This window comes from Brachyhypopomus gauderio, chromosome 11 (genome assembly GCF_052324685.1).
Source record: "Brachyhypopomus gauderio isolate BG-103 chromosome 11, BGAUD_0.2, whole genome shotgun sequence".
NCBI classification, from domain to species: Eukaryota; Metazoa; Chordata; class Actinopteri; order Gymnotiformes; family Hypopomidae; genus Brachyhypopomus; species Brachyhypopomus gauderio.
In genome coordinates this window covers 4123220-4144779 of record NC_135221.1, presented here as the reverse complement: position 1 = coordinate 4144779, position 21560 = coordinate 4123220, and the positions used below count along the sequence as shown (strand labels likewise).

At 43.5% G+C, this 21560-nt stretch overlaps 1 protein-coding gene across 7 annotated transcripts in view; it reads left to right on the top strand.

The window, feature by feature from the left end:
- The window catches only part of gria2b (glutamate receptor, ionotropic, AMPA 2b), a 38628-nt gene that overhangs the window by 9207 nt on the left and 7861 nt on the right, over positions 1-21560 (top strand). For all 7 annotated transcript variants that reach the window (XR_013133908.1, XM_077021128.1, XM_077021127.1 and 4 more), the window contains exons 3-11: positions 11943-12182; positions 17135-17331; positions 17962-18015; positions 18254-18412; positions 18963-19130; positions 19760-19864; positions 20274-20381; positions 20632-20838; positions 21063-21430. Coding sequence is in view for 6 of the 7 variants with exons in the window: in XM_077021128.1 (XP_076877243.1) it covers positions 11943-12182; positions 17135-17331; positions 17962-18015; positions 18254-18412; positions 18963-19130; positions 19760-19864; positions 20274-20381; positions 20632-20838; positions 21063-21430 (1606 nt within the window). In the remaining variant the exon portion in view is untranslated. The remainder of the gene's footprint in view (positions 1-11942; positions 12183-17134; positions 17332-17961; positions 18016-18253; positions 18413-18962; positions 19131-19759; positions 19865-20273; positions 20382-20631; positions 20839-21062; positions 21431-21560) is intronic.

Here is a 21560-nt window from a genome sequence, read left to right as displayed (position 1 = left end):
ATTCCTTGGCTCAAACCAAACAAAAAAGCCTCTAGGACCCTTTAGCTCCGCCCACTTAGATTTCGAGTTAATTTGCATAATGTGCAAAATCACACACATCTTTGAGCGCGAACTAGTCCCTGGATTTTTCACATACATGCACATATGTGGTATCAAAACGTTCAGAAGAGTCTGAACTTTAAAATGTATCCAACAAAAATGCTAATTTCTTCACTACCTAGTCAGTATAAGCCAATCAAATGAGGGGGCGTAAATTCAATAGTAAATTTTGCACATATGAAGCTCTAACTTAAGAAAACTTGCATGTAATGAGATGGCACTTCACAGACAGCTTCCCTGTGAGGGTCTGGGGCAGCTCGCAGAGGTTGCCATACCTCACCTGCTAGGGGGCGCTATAACATGCAAAAATTTGCCCCATGCACTCAGATTGGCTGATCCACATGAAACTTGGCAGACATCATCTATGGGCCTCTGGGAACCAGGTCCTAAAGCAGACATGCCATACTTCCAAAATGGCTGACGTAATCGGCCAATCAGTGATCGGCACGCGTTTGACAGGCTTACCATTGGTCGATTTGCACGAAACATCTTGGGTGTGGACAAGTGCACACCCCCTATGACATAATCCAGCCGGGTGTCGATTGGCCACTGGGGGGCGCTATTGCAAAAAAAGCAAGTATATCCCCTACATAATTCCACTTGGGAACATGCAATTGGACTCTTTTGATTCCTTGCAGTAATGCGAACAACTTTCCCATTACATGTCCTATTAAAAAATGCACAGTTTATTTACAGTTAATAATAGTTTGAAATCATCACTTTTCATACTGCTCCTAGGATTTTCATACTATCATGTCAAGCAAAGTCTTATAATACTCTACAGAGTGTGAAATCAAAAAACAATCCAAAGATTTTGGATTTGAGGACACTTATACCTGCTAAATATTTTTTTAATGGACAGCATCGATACATACAATATTCATATTCTTAAAGCTCTTTCATATCTTATCCAATTCTGACCAAAATGCACAAGCCCATTCAGAATCCCATCCTGAACAAATTTGTCAAGTTTCATCTAAATCGGTTATCGTATGGCTCTACAGTGCAGTATTATATACAATGCATAAAAATGCATGTAAAGTCCCTCTGTCACCTTCTCCTTCTCACACGCACGCAAGCTGAAACTCACACACTCAGTCTCTCTCACACTCTCACCCACATTCCCCCTCCCATCTCTGTGCCCTAAGTAAACATTGCTCTGGCTACCTAGATCTCTCTGTGTCTATTAACCAGGCACACACACATACAAGCGCAAGCAGGCCTTCCTATAGCATTCACAATGACACTTCCCTAGCCATACCCACCCATATCCCAGTGACTAACACATGCTCATACAAACTGATATTTGGCTTCTTTTTTGTCTCTCTCTCACACAAACACACAGACACACACACCTTTATACCTATATGTATGTATAGTTTCTATGTATACTTATGTATGTATGTATTAGTATATGTTGTCATAGTTTGAGTACATACACTACCACACACACACACACACTTCTACCTAAATGTATGTAAAGTTTGTATGCATATCTATAGTATATGTATAGTATATGTCAGTCATGCCAGTGATGTCAGTTACATTAGTCATGTCAGTCATGCCAGTCATGTAAGTCATGTCATGCCAATCATTTCAGTCCAGTCATATCAGTCCAGTCATATCAGTCATGTCAGTCAAATCATCAAATCATTACAGTCATGCCAGTTATGTCAGTCATGCCAGTCATGTCAGTCATGTAATGCCAGGCTTTGCAGACTACATTCATACTTTGAATACACGGGCAGTCATGTTAGGCGTGCTAGGTGTACGAGGAGTGAAATAACAAAACATAGTCTCTGGCTCCCTCAATCTCTCTCTGTCAGTAATATACAGGCCCAATCATGTATAGACAAGTGCAGGCCTTCCCATACTGTTCACATAGATGCAGCCCTAGCCAGATGTGCTATTTCTGTGTCTCCCTTTCTGACACACGCAGATGTCATCACACTCTATCTGTAGAGCACACACTGGCCAAACCCAAACAGCTTCTTTTCACTTTTAGGTCTAAAGGACCTTTTGGGCTTCCTTTTGCCTATTGAGGCCAAAATGCCTATTGGTGTGTGAACCCGCCAATCGCCGCTTGCGGCTATATTTATTATTATTATTATTATTATTATTATTATTTCCACGCAGTCTTCCATGGGCTGTGAGGCTTCACAAGGATCACCAGAGCAGTTGCTCAGCTAACACAACTAACAAAACTAACACAGCTAACACAACTAACACAGCTAACACAGCTAACACAACTAACACAGCTCTTCAGGGGAGTTAGTGTCTCTCAGACTACCCAGGACTCGCCGGGACTTCAGCGCTTACAAGTCTACGTCAAACCTACAGACCCACACCTCAAACTATTAACGTAGAATCAAATGTGATTATCCTGGACTTAAACAGGAAAATAGCAATAATTCCAATAAAAACAAGAATGTGAAGAGAAGAAGATGCTTTCATGTTCATCACCCTTTTCTGTGTTTCTGTCACTGCTTCTTAGAGATAAAAACTGCTGTGGTTTTAGTTCCAGAAGTGACTGTCTCATTTATTTAATTATTCATCATGTTGGCTACATTTCCATAAGAACAAGCTCCGTTTCCGTGGCAGCCACTCTCAGTGATGAATGAATGGAACAATATGAATGGATGTTTCTGAGCATGCTGGACCATGACCTCAAACCCACCAACATTAGGAAGACACTACCAACACACACACACACACACACGCACACACACACACACACACACACACACACACACACACACACACACACACACACACACACACACACACACACACACACACACTACCAGGACTTGCTGCATAATTTGCATTTTAAGCATTGCATTTAAATTATGTAGGAAAGTTTTCTACCTATTTACAGTAATGTCAGTCAGCACAGTGCTGCAACACCACATCTCATGAACACTCTCACTGCAACATATACACACTCTCACTGCAACACAACATCTCATGAACACTCTCACTGCAACATATACACACTCTCACTGCAACATCACATATACACACTCTCACTGCAACATCACACATACACACTCTCACTGCAACACAACATCTCATGAACACTCTCACTGCAACATCACACATACACACTCTCACTGCAACACAACATCTCATGAACACTCTCACTGCAACATCACACATACACACTCTCACTGCAACACAACATCTCATGAACACTCTCACTGCAACATATACACACTCTCACTGCAACACAACATCTCATGAACACTCTCACTGCAACATATACACACTCTCACTGCAACACCACATCTCATGAACACTCTCACTGCAACACCACACATACACACACTCACTGCAACACAACATCTCATGAACACTCTCACTGCAACATCACACATACACACTCTCACTGCAACACAACATCTCATGAACACTCTCACTGCAACATATACACACTCTCACTGCAACACAACATCTCATGAACACTCTCACTGCAACATATACACACTCTCACTGCAACACAACATCTCATGAACACTCTCACTGCAACATCACATATACACACTCTCACTGCAACATATACACACTCTCACTGCAACACAACATCTCATGAACACTCTCACTGCAACATATACACGCTCTCACTGCAACACAACATCTCATGAACACTCTCACTGCAACATATACACACTCTCACTGCAACACAACATCTCATGAACACTCTCACTGCAACATATACACACTCACTGCAACACAACATCTCATGAACACTCTCACTGCAACATCACACATACACACTCTCACTGCAACACAACATCTCATGAACACTCTCACTGCAACATATACACACACTCACTGCAACACAACATCTCATGAACACTCTCACTGCAACATATACACACTCTCACTGCAACACAACATCTCATGAACACTCTCACTGCAACATCACATATACACACACTCACTGCAACACAACATCTCATGAACACTCTCACTGCAACATATACACACTCTCACTGCAACACAACATCTCATGAACACTCTCACTGCAACATCACATATACACACTCTCACTGCAACACAACATCTCATGAACACTCTCACTGCAACATATACACACTCTCACTGCAACACAACATCTCATGAACACTCTCACTGCAACATATACACACTCTCACTGCAACACAACATCTCATGAACACTCTCACTGCAACATCACACATATACACTCTCACTGCAACACAACATCTCATGAACACTCTCACTGCAACATCACATATACACACTCTCACTGCAACACAACATCTCATGAACACTCTCACTGCAACATATACACACTCTCACTGCAACATCACATGTCATGAACACTTTCACTGCAACATCACATATACACACTCTCACTGCAACATATACACACTCTCACTGCAACATCACATCTCATGAACACTCTCACTGCAACATCACATATACACACTCTCACTGCAACACCACATGTCATGAACACTTTCACTGCAACACCACATATACACACTCTCACTGCAACACAACATCTCATGAACACTCTCACTGCAACATATACACACTCTCACTACACCACATCTCATGAACACTCTCACTGCAACATCACATATACACACTCTCACTGCAACACCACATGTCATGAACACTTTCACTGCAACACCACACATACACTTTCTCAGTGCAACACCACATATACACACTCTCACTGCAACACCACATATACACACTCTCACTGCAACACTGCAGAACTATAATTGCCTCAGTGGTCATGCTAAATTAGTATTTAATTCTCTTATTGTACACCACCCTTTATTTTCATGACGTACTGAATCAGCAAGAGCTTAAAATCCTAAAATGATCATAAAATAATTTCCTACCTCTCGACTCTGTACAATGAGAGAAGACTACATTTATTCTTTGTATGGTTTTTGTAGACATATTGGTGCTGGTGTTGAATTGATTTTGGATTTAATCGCTAGTCTGTTCAGCCAATAGCTGGTGGTTAGCCTGTCTGGCTCTGGTGTAATTAGTGTAAAATAGATGCGGAGGCTTAACGCCCTTCACTGCTTTACCAGGAAAGGCGTGATGGTGGGCCCTTGTGTTGACGTCCATTCTCCCTGATGGGCTGAGCTCTTGTGCTGTCTGTGTTGATAACTGTCCTGCAATCTTCTGAGAGCACACAGTGTCCTGATCTGCCTGTGTGTGTACTGCATCTGTGTGGTCCTTCTAGGAGAAAACAACTGACCTGTATGTGAAAGAGGTTTTCTATAAATACCATTGCAGTTGAACTCTCAGTACACTGAACTGCCTGTACTTTCAGCCCTATTTGCCACACGTTAAGGGTTTAAACTGTGTACATCCAAGGTGTAACATATGATACAATTTATTTTTCCAGTTTTCCAGAATGTATTTTGCATGCGTATTACCTCCTGTGGGAACATGAAAGCTCACATCATGCAGCAGGTCTGAGATCAGCTGGTGTCTGTGTGGGTTTACTGTGGAATAGTCCCCACACTGCAGACTACAAACAACAGCTCGTAGTGTATTCGCCAGATTGAACTCACTGCACTTACACCCCTGGGTCCTTAGTGTCTGGGACTCTAACACACCCGCTTACACCGCTCACCCCATGCTGTCTGGCCTTTCTGTGTGAGATAGGTACACAGTCTGCCTTCAGAAGGGGGCCGTGGGGGGACTGACGATGATTGTGTCTCCATAGAGCAGCTGCAGGATGTTGCCACGGGCAACTCAGTCCCACAATGCCCCACTTAACCTCTCCGCCTGGAACAGCGTGGATGAATCTCACACTCCCTTCCTCTCATCCTCTCCTGTCCTGACCCCCTCGCCCCCCCCACCCTCACCCAACCAAACACATAAACATTTACTAAATGGGAATTCAAAGGCAAGGCCATCAGCTTCAACGGATCAAAAACCTAAACACAACAGGTGTCATTTTCCCATTTTTTCAAGGGTATAAAGTGCGAGGGAGGTATGTGTATTTTCAGTGACCACGGTGCGGGTGAAAATCTTATGGGTTGCCAGGTTGTCTTTTGCCGTGACCCACGAGTTCTCTCTGCTGAAACGCCACCTCACACAAGGTTTTAAATAAAGGCCCCGGGTGCCAAAGGCAACCCAAATCTGGTGTGATCTCGTTTGACAAGCATCGTGTTTTTACTGCAGAGGTGTGACATTTTTGGTGGAGTGCAGCAGAGGTGAGAGAGAGAGAGAGAGAGAGAGGGGTAGAAGTGGTAGAGCAGGTCATAATCATGATGCAAACAAGCAAATGTTTTATTAGGCTTTAATTACCTGTGAACTTTTAGCCAATGTGAACAAACAAATGCTTAAATAAGCCATATAGCAGTGTTGATGATTGTTGAAGAGTGTCATAAAGTGGTATTATGCATTCTGAACCACTCGAAACACAGACAGGATGTCACTGTCAGTGAAACACAGGTGCGATTATAAATAACCTATAAGAAAATAGGCAATGAGAAAAAGCAAATGACTGCTTTTCTCCATTTATGACTTCTGCTCAATTTGAAAAAACAAACAATTTTATTTATTTTTCTTGTCGTGGGAAAATTAGGGCAGATGAGGAGAGCCAGTTGAGTCTTTACTGAGACATGTGACGTGTTTGAGACATACAGGCCAGAGGCTCTTTGCCGAGAGGACCATGTGCTCAGAGAGAGAGAGAGAGAGAGAGTTCTGCTGAAAGTGAGTGGCCTGGTCAGAGAGAGAGTTCTGCTGAAAGTGAGTGGCCTGGTCAGAGAGAGAGTTCTGCTGAAAGTGAGTGGCCTGGTCAGAGACAGAGTTCTGCTAAGAGTTCTGCTCAGCTGCTCTGTATTGGTGGATGGTTCTGCCAACTGAGTTAGTGCAGGGTGTTCAGATGTATGTTAGAGGTGCCAGCCGGTACTGTGCTATGATCAGCATGTAAACGGGGTCCACCGACACCCACAGGATTCCAAAGACATTTTTTGCATCATCTATACGTTTAAAATTAAACATTGGTCAAATGGTTCAGATATTCTCTTCTCTGTGGTTAAATGCCCTAAATTTCCTTTAAGGTATGTGCAAGCCTGTTAGGGAGTGTTCAGGCTGTCCAGGTCTTTGGTGAGACCTGTGAGTACCAGAAGAGTTGTGCCATGTTTCAGTAGCACCTGTGAGTGTTTAGTGGGTGAATATTTCTCCTGTTCTGTGTGTATTATGGATACATCGCATGTCTCTCTGTGGTATCACCTGGTAAATCAGTGAGAGGTGAAGCATACAGGTTTTCTGTTTGATATGCCTTCATAACAAAGCACCTTAAACTACCTTGAAGATGCAGAATGAACAGGTGAAGGGTATAGTTAAACACACACACACACACACACACACACACACACACACACACACACACACACACACACACACACACACACACACATACACACACAATAATGCTGAATAAGCAAGCATTGCATGCATTTCAAATGCTGCCCTCCTCACACAGTTCTACAGGGACCAAGGCACTAAACACACAGAGAGAGAGAGAGAGAGAGAGAGAGAGAGAGAGAGAGAGAGAGAGAGAGAGAGAGAGAGAGAAGGAGCAAAAGAGAGAATGTCGGAACTCCTCTTTGACACTGTAAGCAGGTTTGTTATCAGTGTCTGCAGGAGCTTGTCTGGTGGGGAGGGGCAGGACAGCGCAACCCAGCATCAGTGTGTGCCAGGGGTCCTGAACCACGCCTTCACATTACCACCACACACTCGGGCCAGTGTATGTGTGTGTGTGTGTGTGTGTGTGTGTGTGTGTGTGTGTGTGTGTGTGTGTGTGTGTGTGTGTGTCAGCATGGTGTCCCAGGGGTTCTTCACCATGCCTTCAAATTACCACCACATACCCAGGCCACCCAAATGTTTTTTTCCCACTCCTGAACATTTACTAGGGATATGCAGTGGGAGGCAAGTGTGTGTATGTGTGTGTGTGTCAATGTCTGAGAACACAACTCAAACATCAATATTCTTCTGTTTAACTGAAATCAGTGGTATCATATATCAGTAGCAGGGTTACAGCATGTGTGTTTTTTGCATGTCTGTGTCTGTGTGTACACGTTTTTTGAGTTTTCTGGCAAATACAATTCAGTTCTGATTATCAGCATTAAACATGATCTTGGCAAGATGTACTTAACAGATATAACCAGTTAAGAGAACACACACAGTCTGCCACATCTATGCACATGTGCACAATCACTATGTGCTCAAAGTTGTAAACCATGACATATATAAAAAGAGTTGCTATCTATAATCTATCATTTCACTGTCTGATACACGTTTTAATCTGATTAAATACAGGACGTCAACACCGGCCTGAAGAACAGAGTGAATAAAAGGAAGTACACAAGTAAAAGAGAACAGAATGAGAGAAAGAAAGAACAGAATGTGTGAGATGAAGGGAAATAAGGCCAGTTAATGAGGACAGCTAAATATACACCTCCAGGAGTCCCTCCCCCCTGCCTCTACGTCTCTCTCTCTCTCTCTCTCTCTCTCTCTCTCTCTCGCAGTAGTCAGTATTCTCAAGGGTCCATCATGACCTACTGTCAAGCAACCCAGTTCTCCTGCAAGTTAAGACCAGCCGTGCCTGCACAGAGCCGGAAACGTCTCAGTCACACTGTGACCGCTGAAAGCAAGTCAGTGTGCACCCCTCTGGATCATTTTATCCTACTGGAAAAATGCACTTAGAAAAAACAAAAAAACAGCAATTTGCCAGTCAGAAGAGCCCTGCAGGAAAACACAGTTCTTCAGATGATAATTTCTGTTGTTTGTTTCCCACACTGACCGTCTTTAGTGGTGGGAAAAAGAGGAAGGCTTAATGAAGTGTCGGTCATCAACTGGATGAAGTAATTTAGACTTTCAGTCTCGAGCTTCTTGCGACCTGCTAATGGTCCTCTGTCATGGGAAGCCGGTCTGTCTCTGTGTCCCCCAACTCCCCAGTCTGCCTCCTGGTGCATGGCATTGTGCATCACTCTTAATTAAACCTTTTGGCAAGACGGACTTCGGCCACGCTGAGGGAGGTTGTCTCTGTGAACTTGTGCTTGGCTGGTCATACAAACTCATATTTGAATTGATAGTCATTTGCTGAGTCATCCTTGCACGTGGTTTGTACAAATAAAATGGCCTGTCAGAGTGAATTGGCATTACTCTAAAATGTTTAAAAATAGATTCTGATTAATATGATCATGGGAGTACATCATATAATAATCACACCACATGCACTATACTGACAAAAGTATTCGCTCACCTTCCTTGACTCACATATGATCTTAAGTGACATCCCATTTCTAATACATAGGGGTCAATATGACGTTGGTCCACCCTTTGCAGCTAGAACAGCTTCAACTCTTCTGTGAAGGCTGTCCACAAGGTTTAGGAGTGTGTTCATGGGGATTTTTGACCATTCCTCCAGAAGCGCATTTGTGAGCTCACATACCGATGTTGGAAGAGAAGGCCTGGCTCTCATTCTGCGCTCTAATTCATCCCAAAGGTGTTGTATCGGGTTGAGGTGCAGGCCAGTCAAGTTCATCCACACCAGACTCTGCCATAAAGTTTTGGTCATTAGAATTGAGTTTGAAACACTATATATTTATATATATATAACACTCTGGATTATATCACCATTGTCCAAGGCAAGTAAGTAATCCAATGTATGTAAAATATCTTAGTAGTTTCGGTTACATTAAATCACATTTAATGGCATGTATTCTTTATCCTGTTACACAGTTATATAGGTGGAGTTATCCAATTGTACAGGTGAGGTTACACAGTTATATAGGTGGAGTTACCCAACAGTGCAGGTGAGGTATCCCAAGTCTGTAGGTAGTGTTTCCTTGCAGTACATGTGAGCTTTCCCAGATCTTCAGTGCATGGCAGATGGATCTTGCTCATAGAAACTCACTTCAGTTCAGTTCACACACACATTCAGAAATTGCATTTATGGACAAGATGGAATCTTTATTTTAGAGGGTAAAAATGTTGTCAAGATGCTTTCTGCTTTGATGAATCCGTAATTCTTGTAGTAGAGGATGTATATGTTTCTAGTCCGAGCTGTTCCTCACCAGTAGAGACAAACTGCATCATCATGGCAACATAACTCACCTGATGACCCCAATGGATTATCTGACCTCCTGTCTCCTCAGATTGCTTGACCTCTGCTGACCTCACTGAATTATCTGATCTGATGCAATCAGAATCAGAATCACTTTATTTGGGATAATTGTCAATAATGAAACTGCTCCAGAGAACACACTGCTGACAGGGCATGGTTGGACTAATATTACTGATGACTATGGAATAAATGCGCTAGGCACAGCGCAAAAGCACAATCGATTACAATATGTAAATAATGGAGTCATGTAATAACTTAGGTTTGGGAGAAAGATCACACCTGAGTCTCTGAAAGGAGGATCAGTATAGATCAAAGCCGGAGAAATGGACAGACCTACGAGACTCAACAGGGAACATCTGTAGAGAACAGAAAAAAGCAAAAACTAGAGAAACAGGAGAGAACTGAACACAGTGAAGCACTCAGCATGCACTGAAAAAAATATTTGGTAATACGTTGCACTGGAATGTGTCTATACAGGTGGGTGATGAGGAACAGGTGTGCACAATGAATAGAAGTAAGACACTGTAGTCAAAAATACAGAGATGTTCAGGTGACTCTTGGATTCGGACTGTGGTTCCAGTACTATTACACTGTTATGTCATTACATCTTTATTTGTTACACTGCTTCTCACAGTTGGCATTTGACATGAGGTCACAGGAAGTGGTGAAGTGTTTTCAGCATCTTGGTGGTTTTGACTTCCTGCCACCATGCGACTTTAGCTACACGGGTTGCATGTCTAATGTTAGCAGCCAGGGTTTAAAACGGGCACAGGATCTGATGTCCCAGTGGGCAGGGAGGCAGAGGGATTTACACTTCACAGGATCACCCAGCGCTGTTCACCTCATCATGTGGGTTGTGGGTGCAGACTTCTCTACCCCACACTCTCACAGCTCCTCCAAGCTCCGCGGCAGCCGGCGACTAAGCCCCCAGGGGTCTGTGGGGTCCAGCGTCACAGGGGCCCCTGTGTGCACATGAGTCATTGGGCTCATTTCAAAGCAGGTTGCTGTTGGCGCTTTCGTCCTCCACCCTTGCTTGAATGTCCCGTCACACCCACACCTGGTGCTGCACACACACACACACACACACACACACACACACACACACACACACACACACACACACACACACACCTGGTGCTGCCCTGCACAATGTCAGACTGGCTCTCAACACGCCATTTGAATGAAAAGGTTCATTAGAAGACTTGAGCACTATTCATTCCTAAACACAAATTAATACTAAACAGATAAAATCAAAGAGCAGTCGTTTAGCTGAAGAATGTTCATGACAGACGGCAAATCCTTCAGTGGACTTAAATTTACTGGGATTGGCTAGAAATTGAGCATGTGGAAAGACACACACACACACACACACACACACACACACACACACACACACACAGAACGAGGCCTACACGACCTTATGAAACAGCTCAGGATGAGTCTGACTCACCGACGGATGCAGGTCCGTGTTCGGCTGGTACGAATTGTAATGAGACAGACCTGAACATGAGAACTGAAATAAGACATTTGAACCTGCGGTCATCACTCGGTGACTGTGATTTATTAACATGCTGATTAATAATTTCGTAGCAATTAAACATTTTTACAGACTGTTGAGTGAATGTGTGGTAGTGATACTCACTGTTATTGCAGAGCTTATTAATTAATAATAATTAATGAATAATTGGAACTTCCTGTGATTCTCTAGTCTGCTCCCAGTTCTCCAGAGGAGTTTACGCCATATTTGGATTCTACGATAAGAAGTCGGTGAACACGATAACGTCGTTCTGCGGGACCCTGCACGTGTCCTTCATCACCCCGAGCTTCCCGCTGGACAACACACAGCAGTTCATCCTCCAGATGAGACCCGACATCAAGGGGCCCCTGCTCAGTCTCATCGAGTACTACAAGTGGGACAAATTCGCTTACCTGTATGACAGTGACCGAGGTAAGAACCTTACAGGTGTGTCTGGAGGCATTAAAGCTGATTTAATAGTAGGGTTTGCAGTTTGGGCAGGGTTGGTGTTGTGGGACAGGTGTAATGGGGTATTGGTGTTGTGGGAAAGGTGTAATGGAGTGTTGGTATTGTGATACAGGTGTAATGGAGTGTTGGTGTTGTGGGACAGGTGTAATGGAGTGTTGGTGTTGTGGGACAGGTGTAATGGAGTATTGGTATTGTGATACAGGTGTAATGGAGTGTTGGTGTTGTGGGACAGGTGTAATGGAGTGTAGGTGTTGTGGAACAGGTGTAATGGAGTGTTGGTGTTGTGAGACAGGTGTAATGGAGTGTTGGTGTTGTGAGACAGGTATAATGGAGTGTTGGTGTTGTGAGACAGGTGTAATGGAGTGTTGGTGTTGTGGGACAGGTGTAATGGAGTGTTGGTGTTGTGGGACAGGTGTAATGGAGTATTAGTGTTGTGGGGCAGGTGTAATGGAGTGTTGGTGTTGTGGGACAGGTGTAATAGAGTGGTGGTGTTGTGGGACAGGTGTAATGGAGTGTTGGTGTTGTGAGACAGGTGTAATGGAGTGTTGGTGTGGGACAGGTGTAATGGAGTGTTGGTGTTGTGAGACAGGTGTAATGGAGCGTTGGTGTTTTGGGGAGGGTTTAATAAAGCCTTAATGGAGCATTAGTATGCAGGCAATGTTTTTGTATAATCTAAAGTTTATGACTATGAATCATTTGTTTTTAATCAAATTCCATTAATTTCCAATTAATCACACTTGGAAGATAAAATCGTTGAGTTAAGTTCAATAGTTTAATTACTTGAATCCCTGTAGCCGGATGTGGGTTGGGCTTGTGGAGGTGTTTTCTAAGATCTGTCTCTTCATTGGTCACAGTCATCATTGCACCTATGGGACACCTGCCCATTACCCCTGTATGAGCTTGGGGATTAGTGATGAGTGGGGTTGAGGTTGGTGCTCTCTGCAGGTCAAACTCATCACACCACATTTTTACGCACCTCACTTTGTGCACAGTGACACAGTCATTTTAGAACAAGGGAAATTATCTTCCCAGAAAGTTGGAAGAATATAATTGTCCAAATTGTTTTTATATGCCATGTACCATTACACTTTACTGGAATTAAGGGACCTAACCCAAACCCTGACAAAACACCCCCAGACAATTATCATTCCTCCACCAAACTTTACAGTTGGCACGGTGCATTCCAGCAGGTCGTATTCTTCTGGCTTCATTCGAATCCAGAGACAGCTGGATAGTGAAGCGTGATTCATCACTGCGGAGAACACGTTTCCACCCCACAGACTCCTCCAGCTGATGCTTGGCACTACACACAGTGATCTTGGGTTTGTGTTCAACCCATTTTCATGATGCTTTTTTCTCGTAATGATACACAAAGTTTGGACGTTTGCGGTGAATGATGCAGTCGGGGGGGGGGGGGGGGTGTGTCTGTGTGCTTGCCTACATGTCATCAGCAGGTGGGGCCGAAACATGATCTCGATAGTTAGACGTAGCTATAGTTACAGGGCATCAGATGCTGCTAGTCCTGCTTGGATAGATACCAGGGATCTGATACTGTTTCATACTGAGGCTTTAAAAAGAGTCGTTTTGCACATCCTTCTGCATCAGATGTGCTAGGATGCACTAGCACTCAAAAAAGTGCCGTACTGATGTCTGCGTCCATCATCGCAGTGTAAGCCAGTTGGCGTTTAACACTGTGGACACACAGAGGTGAAACACAGCAGGATGAAGAGCAGGAGGTTGAATCGTGAACCTTTAATCAAAATCACCACTAAGAGCAGAGGGAGGAGGTGTTTGGTCAAAGTGGGGCGGAACTGGGGCAGAACTGGGTCAAAGTGGGGCAGAACTGGACCAAAAGCAGGTAGTGCTTACGATGATGCCTTTACTAAATGTCTCTACTACATGTACACTAAGTGTACAAATGAGCTCAGGGTTAAAGCAGACAATGTTCTAAGGGTTCGATTGATCTTGAATGTTCTTGTTTGTGGATGCTAGACACAGGACTTAAGGCATTAACACGTTCTCTCTCTCTCTCTCTCTCTCTCTCTCTCTCTCTCTCTCTCTCTTTCTCCCTCCCTCTCAGCCGTTAGCTTCCTCTGAGGTGTGTTTAGTGGCAGAGTAAAGGGATAGATCAGCTCTGAAAGTATGGGTCATTTATCATTGAATGTGACTGTCTATGTGTAATGTCAGTGTCAACTTCACAGGGCTGACACACTTCTGAGAGAGCGAGAGAGACAGAGAGAGAGAGAGAGAGAGAGAGAGAGAGAGAGAGAGAGAGAGAGAGAGAGAGAGAGAGAGACTGATTGCATATAATCATTATTATGGAGATAAAACTAATTACCAAACATACAACCTACAAGCTATCTGACACCCTCTACTACAGTTCAACACTCCCGATCAACTAAACGCCAGCAGAAACAGAGAGAGCACAAGACAGAGAGAGAGAGAGAGACAGAGAGAGAGAGAGAGAGAGGGGTTGGGGGAGAGAGAGACAGAGAGAGGGCAGATGTGAGTATGCAGACTTGTTCTCCCTCTCAGTAGATAACACGCAGACTGAGTAAGTGTGCACTGAGGACTTCCCCATCTCTAGTGGATGTGTGTTGGAGTGAAACATATTTAATGATGTTGTGAGTAAGTGGTGAACTGATTTAAGGGCTGCCCGTAGGTGAATTCCCTTCAGTCACTTTAAATACTCACTTGGTATTAGAAGCAGCTCAGTTGTATATTAATACATTAAATCATTTTCATTTAAAGCTGTGATATGATGTTGCCAGAGACAAGTGTATATAATCATCTAACCAGCAGAGTGAGCGGTATTGAGAGTACCTATCATGATATTTACTGGATTGATGGATGCAAGTCACTTTGTTTCTGGGGCAAATGACACTGTGCTGGTGCTCTCTGGGGCCAGTAATCCTCTTACAAGTGTTTCAGTAGGTCTCAAATTAAAATGAATGACATATTGGATTATCCTGCACTCTGTCTCCTTGCACTGGAAACATGTTGTGGCACAAGCAGATGGCTGTTAATCTAACAAGTGTTTGGTTGCTAATCTTACAAGTGGTTGGTTGCTAATCTCACAAGTGGTTGGTTGCTAATCTCACATGCAGTTGGTTGTTAATCTCACATGTAGTTGGTTGGTAGTCTCACAAGCGGGCGGTTGGCTAATTGCATTTCACTGTGGTCTTATTTCTCCTTGCTTTAAGTGCGATGAGACTTGTGGTGACACCCTCTACCATTCTTAATCCACAGCCTCTCCATGGTAATTTGGCTGGTTGATTAATTCTGCTTCATGCCTCCAATGAAGCTCCCAGGCCCAGCTGTGTGGTTTAAATAGATGAGATTATGTAATGTAATGGATGAATGATAATAAAGCCCCGCTGTCTGGTCCATAAAGAGACAGCCAGCCACCCAACTGGCACTGGCCCTTCATTAGTAAGATCAAAAGAATAATTCCTACTGGCCTGAAGTGAAAAATCTATAGAAGTATAAAGTGAAAAACGAGGCGTAATGAAGGGGTCTGGACTGCCAGAGGGGTGTTCCCCACGTATTCTCATGTGGTTATGATAATAACTGAAATCTCAGTTTATAGCTCTGTTTGTTTCAGTTTGCTATCGCCTTCTGGAATAATGCCCTATGGACAGAACACCTCCCTCTATCACTGTATCTCTCTTTCTTTGTATCTCTCCTTTTCTCTGTATCTCTCCCACCATCTCCTTCTCCTTCCACTCCCTATCTCATATAGATTGATGAATTCTGTATGTATTAGATATTAATGCTGTTAACTTAATATCTAATCTGTCAGAATGGGATTTGCAATATAAAGTTTAAACAGCATGAATTTGTGTATTGGTATGTAAACTCAAAGTTGAGCCAAATTACAGCATAAAAATGCAGGTCCTATTATGGCCTGCTAGGGAAAAAAATAGCAATATGGTAATATGGTGTTGGCATGTTCCAAAATCAACATGTCATATAATGTTGTATATTAGGTGCTCCTGATTGCATGAATGTTTAGTTAAGTTACTATTGCTAATTGTGATCATAGTACACATCATAGTACACATCATAGTGCACATTATAGTACAACTTGAGGCCCTCACAGATATGTGGACCTCATACAAACTGTACTGTACAAAAACATTAAAGATCAGGTGTCTGACCCATGGTACTCTTTTTAAAATTCTTAAATAATTCTGTATTGTTCTCAAATTATAATGATTGTAAATTGCATGGTCTCATTTGCCTTATGGAAAATAATCATTATATTTGACTCAGGGGTAATGGACCTTTCTAATGAGCCTCTGAATGTTGTATTTGAAGAAAAGGCTGTGAGCTTCCATTTGAACGCAAATGAAATCCACATTTAGTAGCAGTGTGAGAAGGAAACACTACACACGCGAACTGCTCTTTATCATGTGTGCTCTCTCTCTCTCTCTCTCTCTCACACACACACACACACACACACACACACACACACACACACACACACACACACACACACACATTTGCACACTCATGCTTTCACTTAACCCAGCATGCACTTGGGTTAGCCAGAATCACTCTCTGATGTTTTTTGCTATTGTCTTGACCTGCTGCATCGATTACATCAGCCATTCACCCTTATCTATAAACGACAGAACCGAAAATGACTATTTCAGCCTCAGGCTCATTTTCTGAGACAAATCAATCATGCAGAAGGAAGAGAGAAAGTACTGTTTGCAAAACACGGCGTCAACTAAAACGCCCCCCTGCAGAACACATTTTCACTGGTATCTTTTATAGCTGCTCTAGGAGCGATGCGTGAGAGTGCGTGAGACTTTGCCGATCTGTAAGTCCATGCTGAAGCAACCTCAAGACATGCGTTTCTTCTGCAGCTCACTGAAAGTCTTGGTTGGTTCCTGGTGCGTGTGGTGCAGGTCTGACCACCCTGCAGGTGGTGCTGGACACGGCAGCCGAGAGGAAGTGGCAGGTGACGGCCATCAACGTTGGCAACATGAAGGACGAGCGAAAAGACGAGGCGTACCGATCGCTCTTCCAGGACCTGGAGAACAAGAAGGAGAGGAGGGTGATCCTGGACTGTGAGCAGGACAAGGTCAAAGACATCATGGAGCAGGTGAGAAGGTCTCCTACGTGCACACGTGTATGTGATTGGTCTAAACACAGGGACCAATCAGGGCCTAGGCATATGTCATACCATTTAATCACTTTGGCTCCTTCTGCAACTAACAGATGCTCTTGATATTGATATCTGGTAAAGAAACAGCTGGATTACAGCAGAACCCATTCCTTCTTTAGCAGGAACCCCGAGGACAGGCTTATTAGACAGGTCTGCACACATGGCTATGAGCCTGTGCTGAATTCTTCATGAAATGGGTTATTTATTCTGAGCCCGGTTGGGAGGATGGGTATCGATTTGTGTTTAAGCCTTGCTGAAGTGTGTTTAACCCAATGCTGGAATCAATTCTGCTGATCCACACACACACAGTTTCAGTCTGCAGGCACATAACTTTGATTGAATTATAACAGTGTGTTCATAAGTTGGAGAAATTCACCATTACCATGTTAGAAATACTGACAGAAACAGAGAGGAGGAAGTCTTTAAAGCTCGGGTATGAAGGTCTATTACCTTGATCGTATGGGGTTTCCTCACAGAATGTTTGTGTCAGGTCAGCGTCAGACAGATTCCTTGTTTTGTCATAAAATGTTTGGTGAATCATTTCACCTCTTGACCTTCATCTTCCAGATCATCACTATTGGACGACACGTGAAGGGCTATCACTACATCGTCGCAAACCTGGTAAGTGACCCGTTACTTATCCTTTGAATCAAATGAGCTTATCTAAGGTTGCCTGAACACTGATGAAAGCCAAACACATCGGTTTAGGACAAACTCACAATAGGTCAGCCTGCAGAGATGTGTCTTCTCTCAGGTGTTGAGTGGAGAGGGAGTTTTGTTCTGGACGGGGAGTCGCAGGCTGGTGCCCTTTGTTTTGTGGGTGGATGTCCATGCAGATGTGTACTGCCCACTGTTTCAGGGCTTTGTGGATGGAGACCTGTCTAAAATCCAGTATGGAGGAGCCAACGTGTCAGGCTTCCAGATTGTGGATTTCGATGACCCTTTGGTGGCTAAATTTGACCAGCGGTGGGAGGCCCTTGAGGAGAAAGAGTACCCCGGAGCAGACAGCAAAATAAGGGTGAGTGTTTCACAAGCTCCCCCAATGAGGTCTGTCTGGTTTGTCTGGACTGGCTGGCTATGTCTGTGTGTGTATGAAAGAGGTTCGCAAGTCCTCAGTGACCCCCAGAAAGTCCACACATTTGCTCTGCTGTAGGTTCTAGCACACCTTAGCCAGATAACAAAGAGCTAGGCAGCTCTTGGCTACCTGGTTCAGGTGAAAGAATTGCTGGGAGAGAAAAAAAAATCAAACAAAAAACATCCTAGTCCAATATACCCCCAATATTATCAGTAATCACTTATATCCACAGAGGTGTCAATTCTTTTGGATTTTGCTCAAGCTTGCTAGATATTTTGATTAGTGCAATCCAGTAAAATTTATGAAAAAAAATTAACACAATCCAGGAAGCCTGAGCAAAATCCTGGTGAGGACTTTTACTTTCTGAATCTGGAATTGACACCTCTGATATCCCAAACATAAAGAGCCTCACTCAGAAGCAATACTCAGTATTCGTTAATAAAATGATCTCAGAAGGGATCACTAATCTCTCAATTCCCTCTCGGTGTCCCAGTACACCTCAGCGCTGACCTACGACGCCGTCCAGGTGATGACGGAGGCGTTCCGGTACCTGCACAAACAGAGGATCGACATTTCCCGCAGGGCCAACAACGGTGACTGCCTGGCCAACCCCGCCGTACCATGGAACCAGGGCATGGAAATCGAGCGTGCTCTCAAACAGGTGACACACACCTGCTCTTACACTCCCCACCAGACATGTTGGGGTTAATGAGCCCCTGGTTAACCAGGCTGCTTCTGAGATGCAGCCCTGCAGTGGAGGCCAGGAGGGGTGGGGCTTAGCAAAGGAGCTGTGCTTTCATAGGTTTACTTAGGCATTTATGAGGAACATTATTGGGTGTGTATATCTGGAGGAGGAGCTTCCTTAACCCTTACGTTCACTGGGTAGGCTGCACAGACCTTGGGTCATTAACAATACAGTGCTTATTACACTAAAAGCTGCCATGATGGTGTCAAAATGCTATTCACAATAACAAAATAATACACCTACATATGTAAATTATCTAACATATACAGTATAGTGCTACAAATTGAAATGTTTTTTTTTATTTACTATTTTTTTTATGTTGACATTCATTAGTTGACATTGCTGTTGCTAAATTTCTCAGTACATAAAGGATGAGGTAAAAAAATACTAACAGAAAAACCACTCAGGTAGATGTCAGGGGATGAGGTCACAAGTCACTTGTCAATCTGAGGCATGCATTCCATGTAAAACCTCTCTGAACCAGACAAGCAGGAATTTGGGTGCATCTGAGGGCTTTTCTGTCCATCTCCTGCTTTTGTGTGCAGGTTCGAGTTGAAGGTTTGACTGGCAACATTCAGTTTGATCAGTATGGGAGGAGAGTGAATTACACAGTGCATGTGATGGAGCTTAAAAACAACGGCCCCGTAAAGGTACAACTCACATCTCAAACACCTCAAACATCTCAAACATCTCAAACATCTCAAACACCTCAAACATCTCAAACATCTCAAACATCTCAAAGGTTTCATTTACACAGGCAGCAAACCTTGTCTTGTTTTGGTTTTTTTCTTTGGGGGTGGGGGTTGTCTAAATAAATGGGTACCTGTCAATTTTTCAAATCATAATTGATACTATTTATATCCTTTTGTATTTAAATGTAAATGTGTAAATTAAGTTATAAACCTTCAATCCATTCAGCATATGAACAGAAATAATTAAAAACAGCACTAGAAAGGGCTATTACCAGAACACAACTTCTGAAATATACATTTGTAATTTCGTAATGGCTCTCAGAGCCTTGAAGTCCTCGTTAGTCACAAATCTGTCCCCCTTCTGCAGATTGGCTACTGGAATGAAGTTGATAAGATGGCGGTTACAAAATCAGACCTCTTCCCTAATGACACCATGGGTCTGGAAAACAAGACAGTGATAGTAACGACTATTCTGGTGAGAACTTCACCACGTTCATTTGGTCAGCAATCATATCACTGTTTCTCTAAAGTCTGCAGTCTGATGTGTCTGCTGTGTTTTTTTTTTGTAAATGGTACAGTTCTAGGAAATGTTTACTCTGAAATGGGAGAACTGATTTGTGTATTCTGAATTGTGTATTGCAGTGTAGATTTTGAAGTGTGTATTGTAGTGTTGATTCTGAAGCTTGCATTGTCGAATGTAATCTGAAGCATGCCATCTATTTCAGGAAGCACCATATGTGATGCTAAAGAAGAATGCTGACCTCTTTGTGGATAATGAGAAATACGAGGGCTATTGTGTTGATCTAGCGGCTGAAATCGCCAAACACTGCGGCTTCAAATACCGGCTGAAAATAGTCGAGGACGGCAAATATGGAGCTCGGGACGCGGAGACAAAGATCTGGAATGGAATGGTGGGAGAATTAGTTTATGGGGTACGTGAAAGACATGCCAATGTGCACCAGCGGATGAGTTCCACATAATTGATGAAGGCTATTCATAGAACCAAAAGTGTCCATTCATCTAATTGTCTAAAAAAAGACAACAGTGGTTTGAAGAAATTTCCTCAACCCACAGCAACAACCTGCATTTTCTGTGATTACATAGGCATTCTGCTCCAAACTGTGGCTTGGCTATTGAATACTGTCTCTCATTGCAGAAAGCTGATATTGCAGTGGCTCCGTTGACCATCACGCTGGTGCGTGAGGAGGTGATCGACTTCTCCAAGCCCTTCATGAGTCTTGGCATCTCCATCATGATCAAGAAGCCTCAGAAGTCCAAGCCGGGCGTGTTCTCCTTCCTGGACCCGCTGGCCTACGAGATCTGGATGTGTATCGTGTTCGCCTACATCGGCGTGAGCGTGGTGCTCTTCCTGGTCAGCCGATTCAGCCCGTACGAGTGGCACACAGAGGAGTATGAAGATGGCCAGATCCAGACCAACGAGTCGACCAATGAGTTTGGGATATTCAACAGCCTGTGGTTCTCTCTGGGAGCCTTTATGAGACAAGGCTGCGATATATCGCCCAGGTTCGAGCTCTGGTCCATTGCTCCCCATTGTGTTTCAGATCCATTCGTTTCCATTGTGTTTCAGATCCATTCGTTTCCATTGTGTTTCAGATCCATTCGTTTCCATTGTGTTTCAGATCCATTCGTTTCC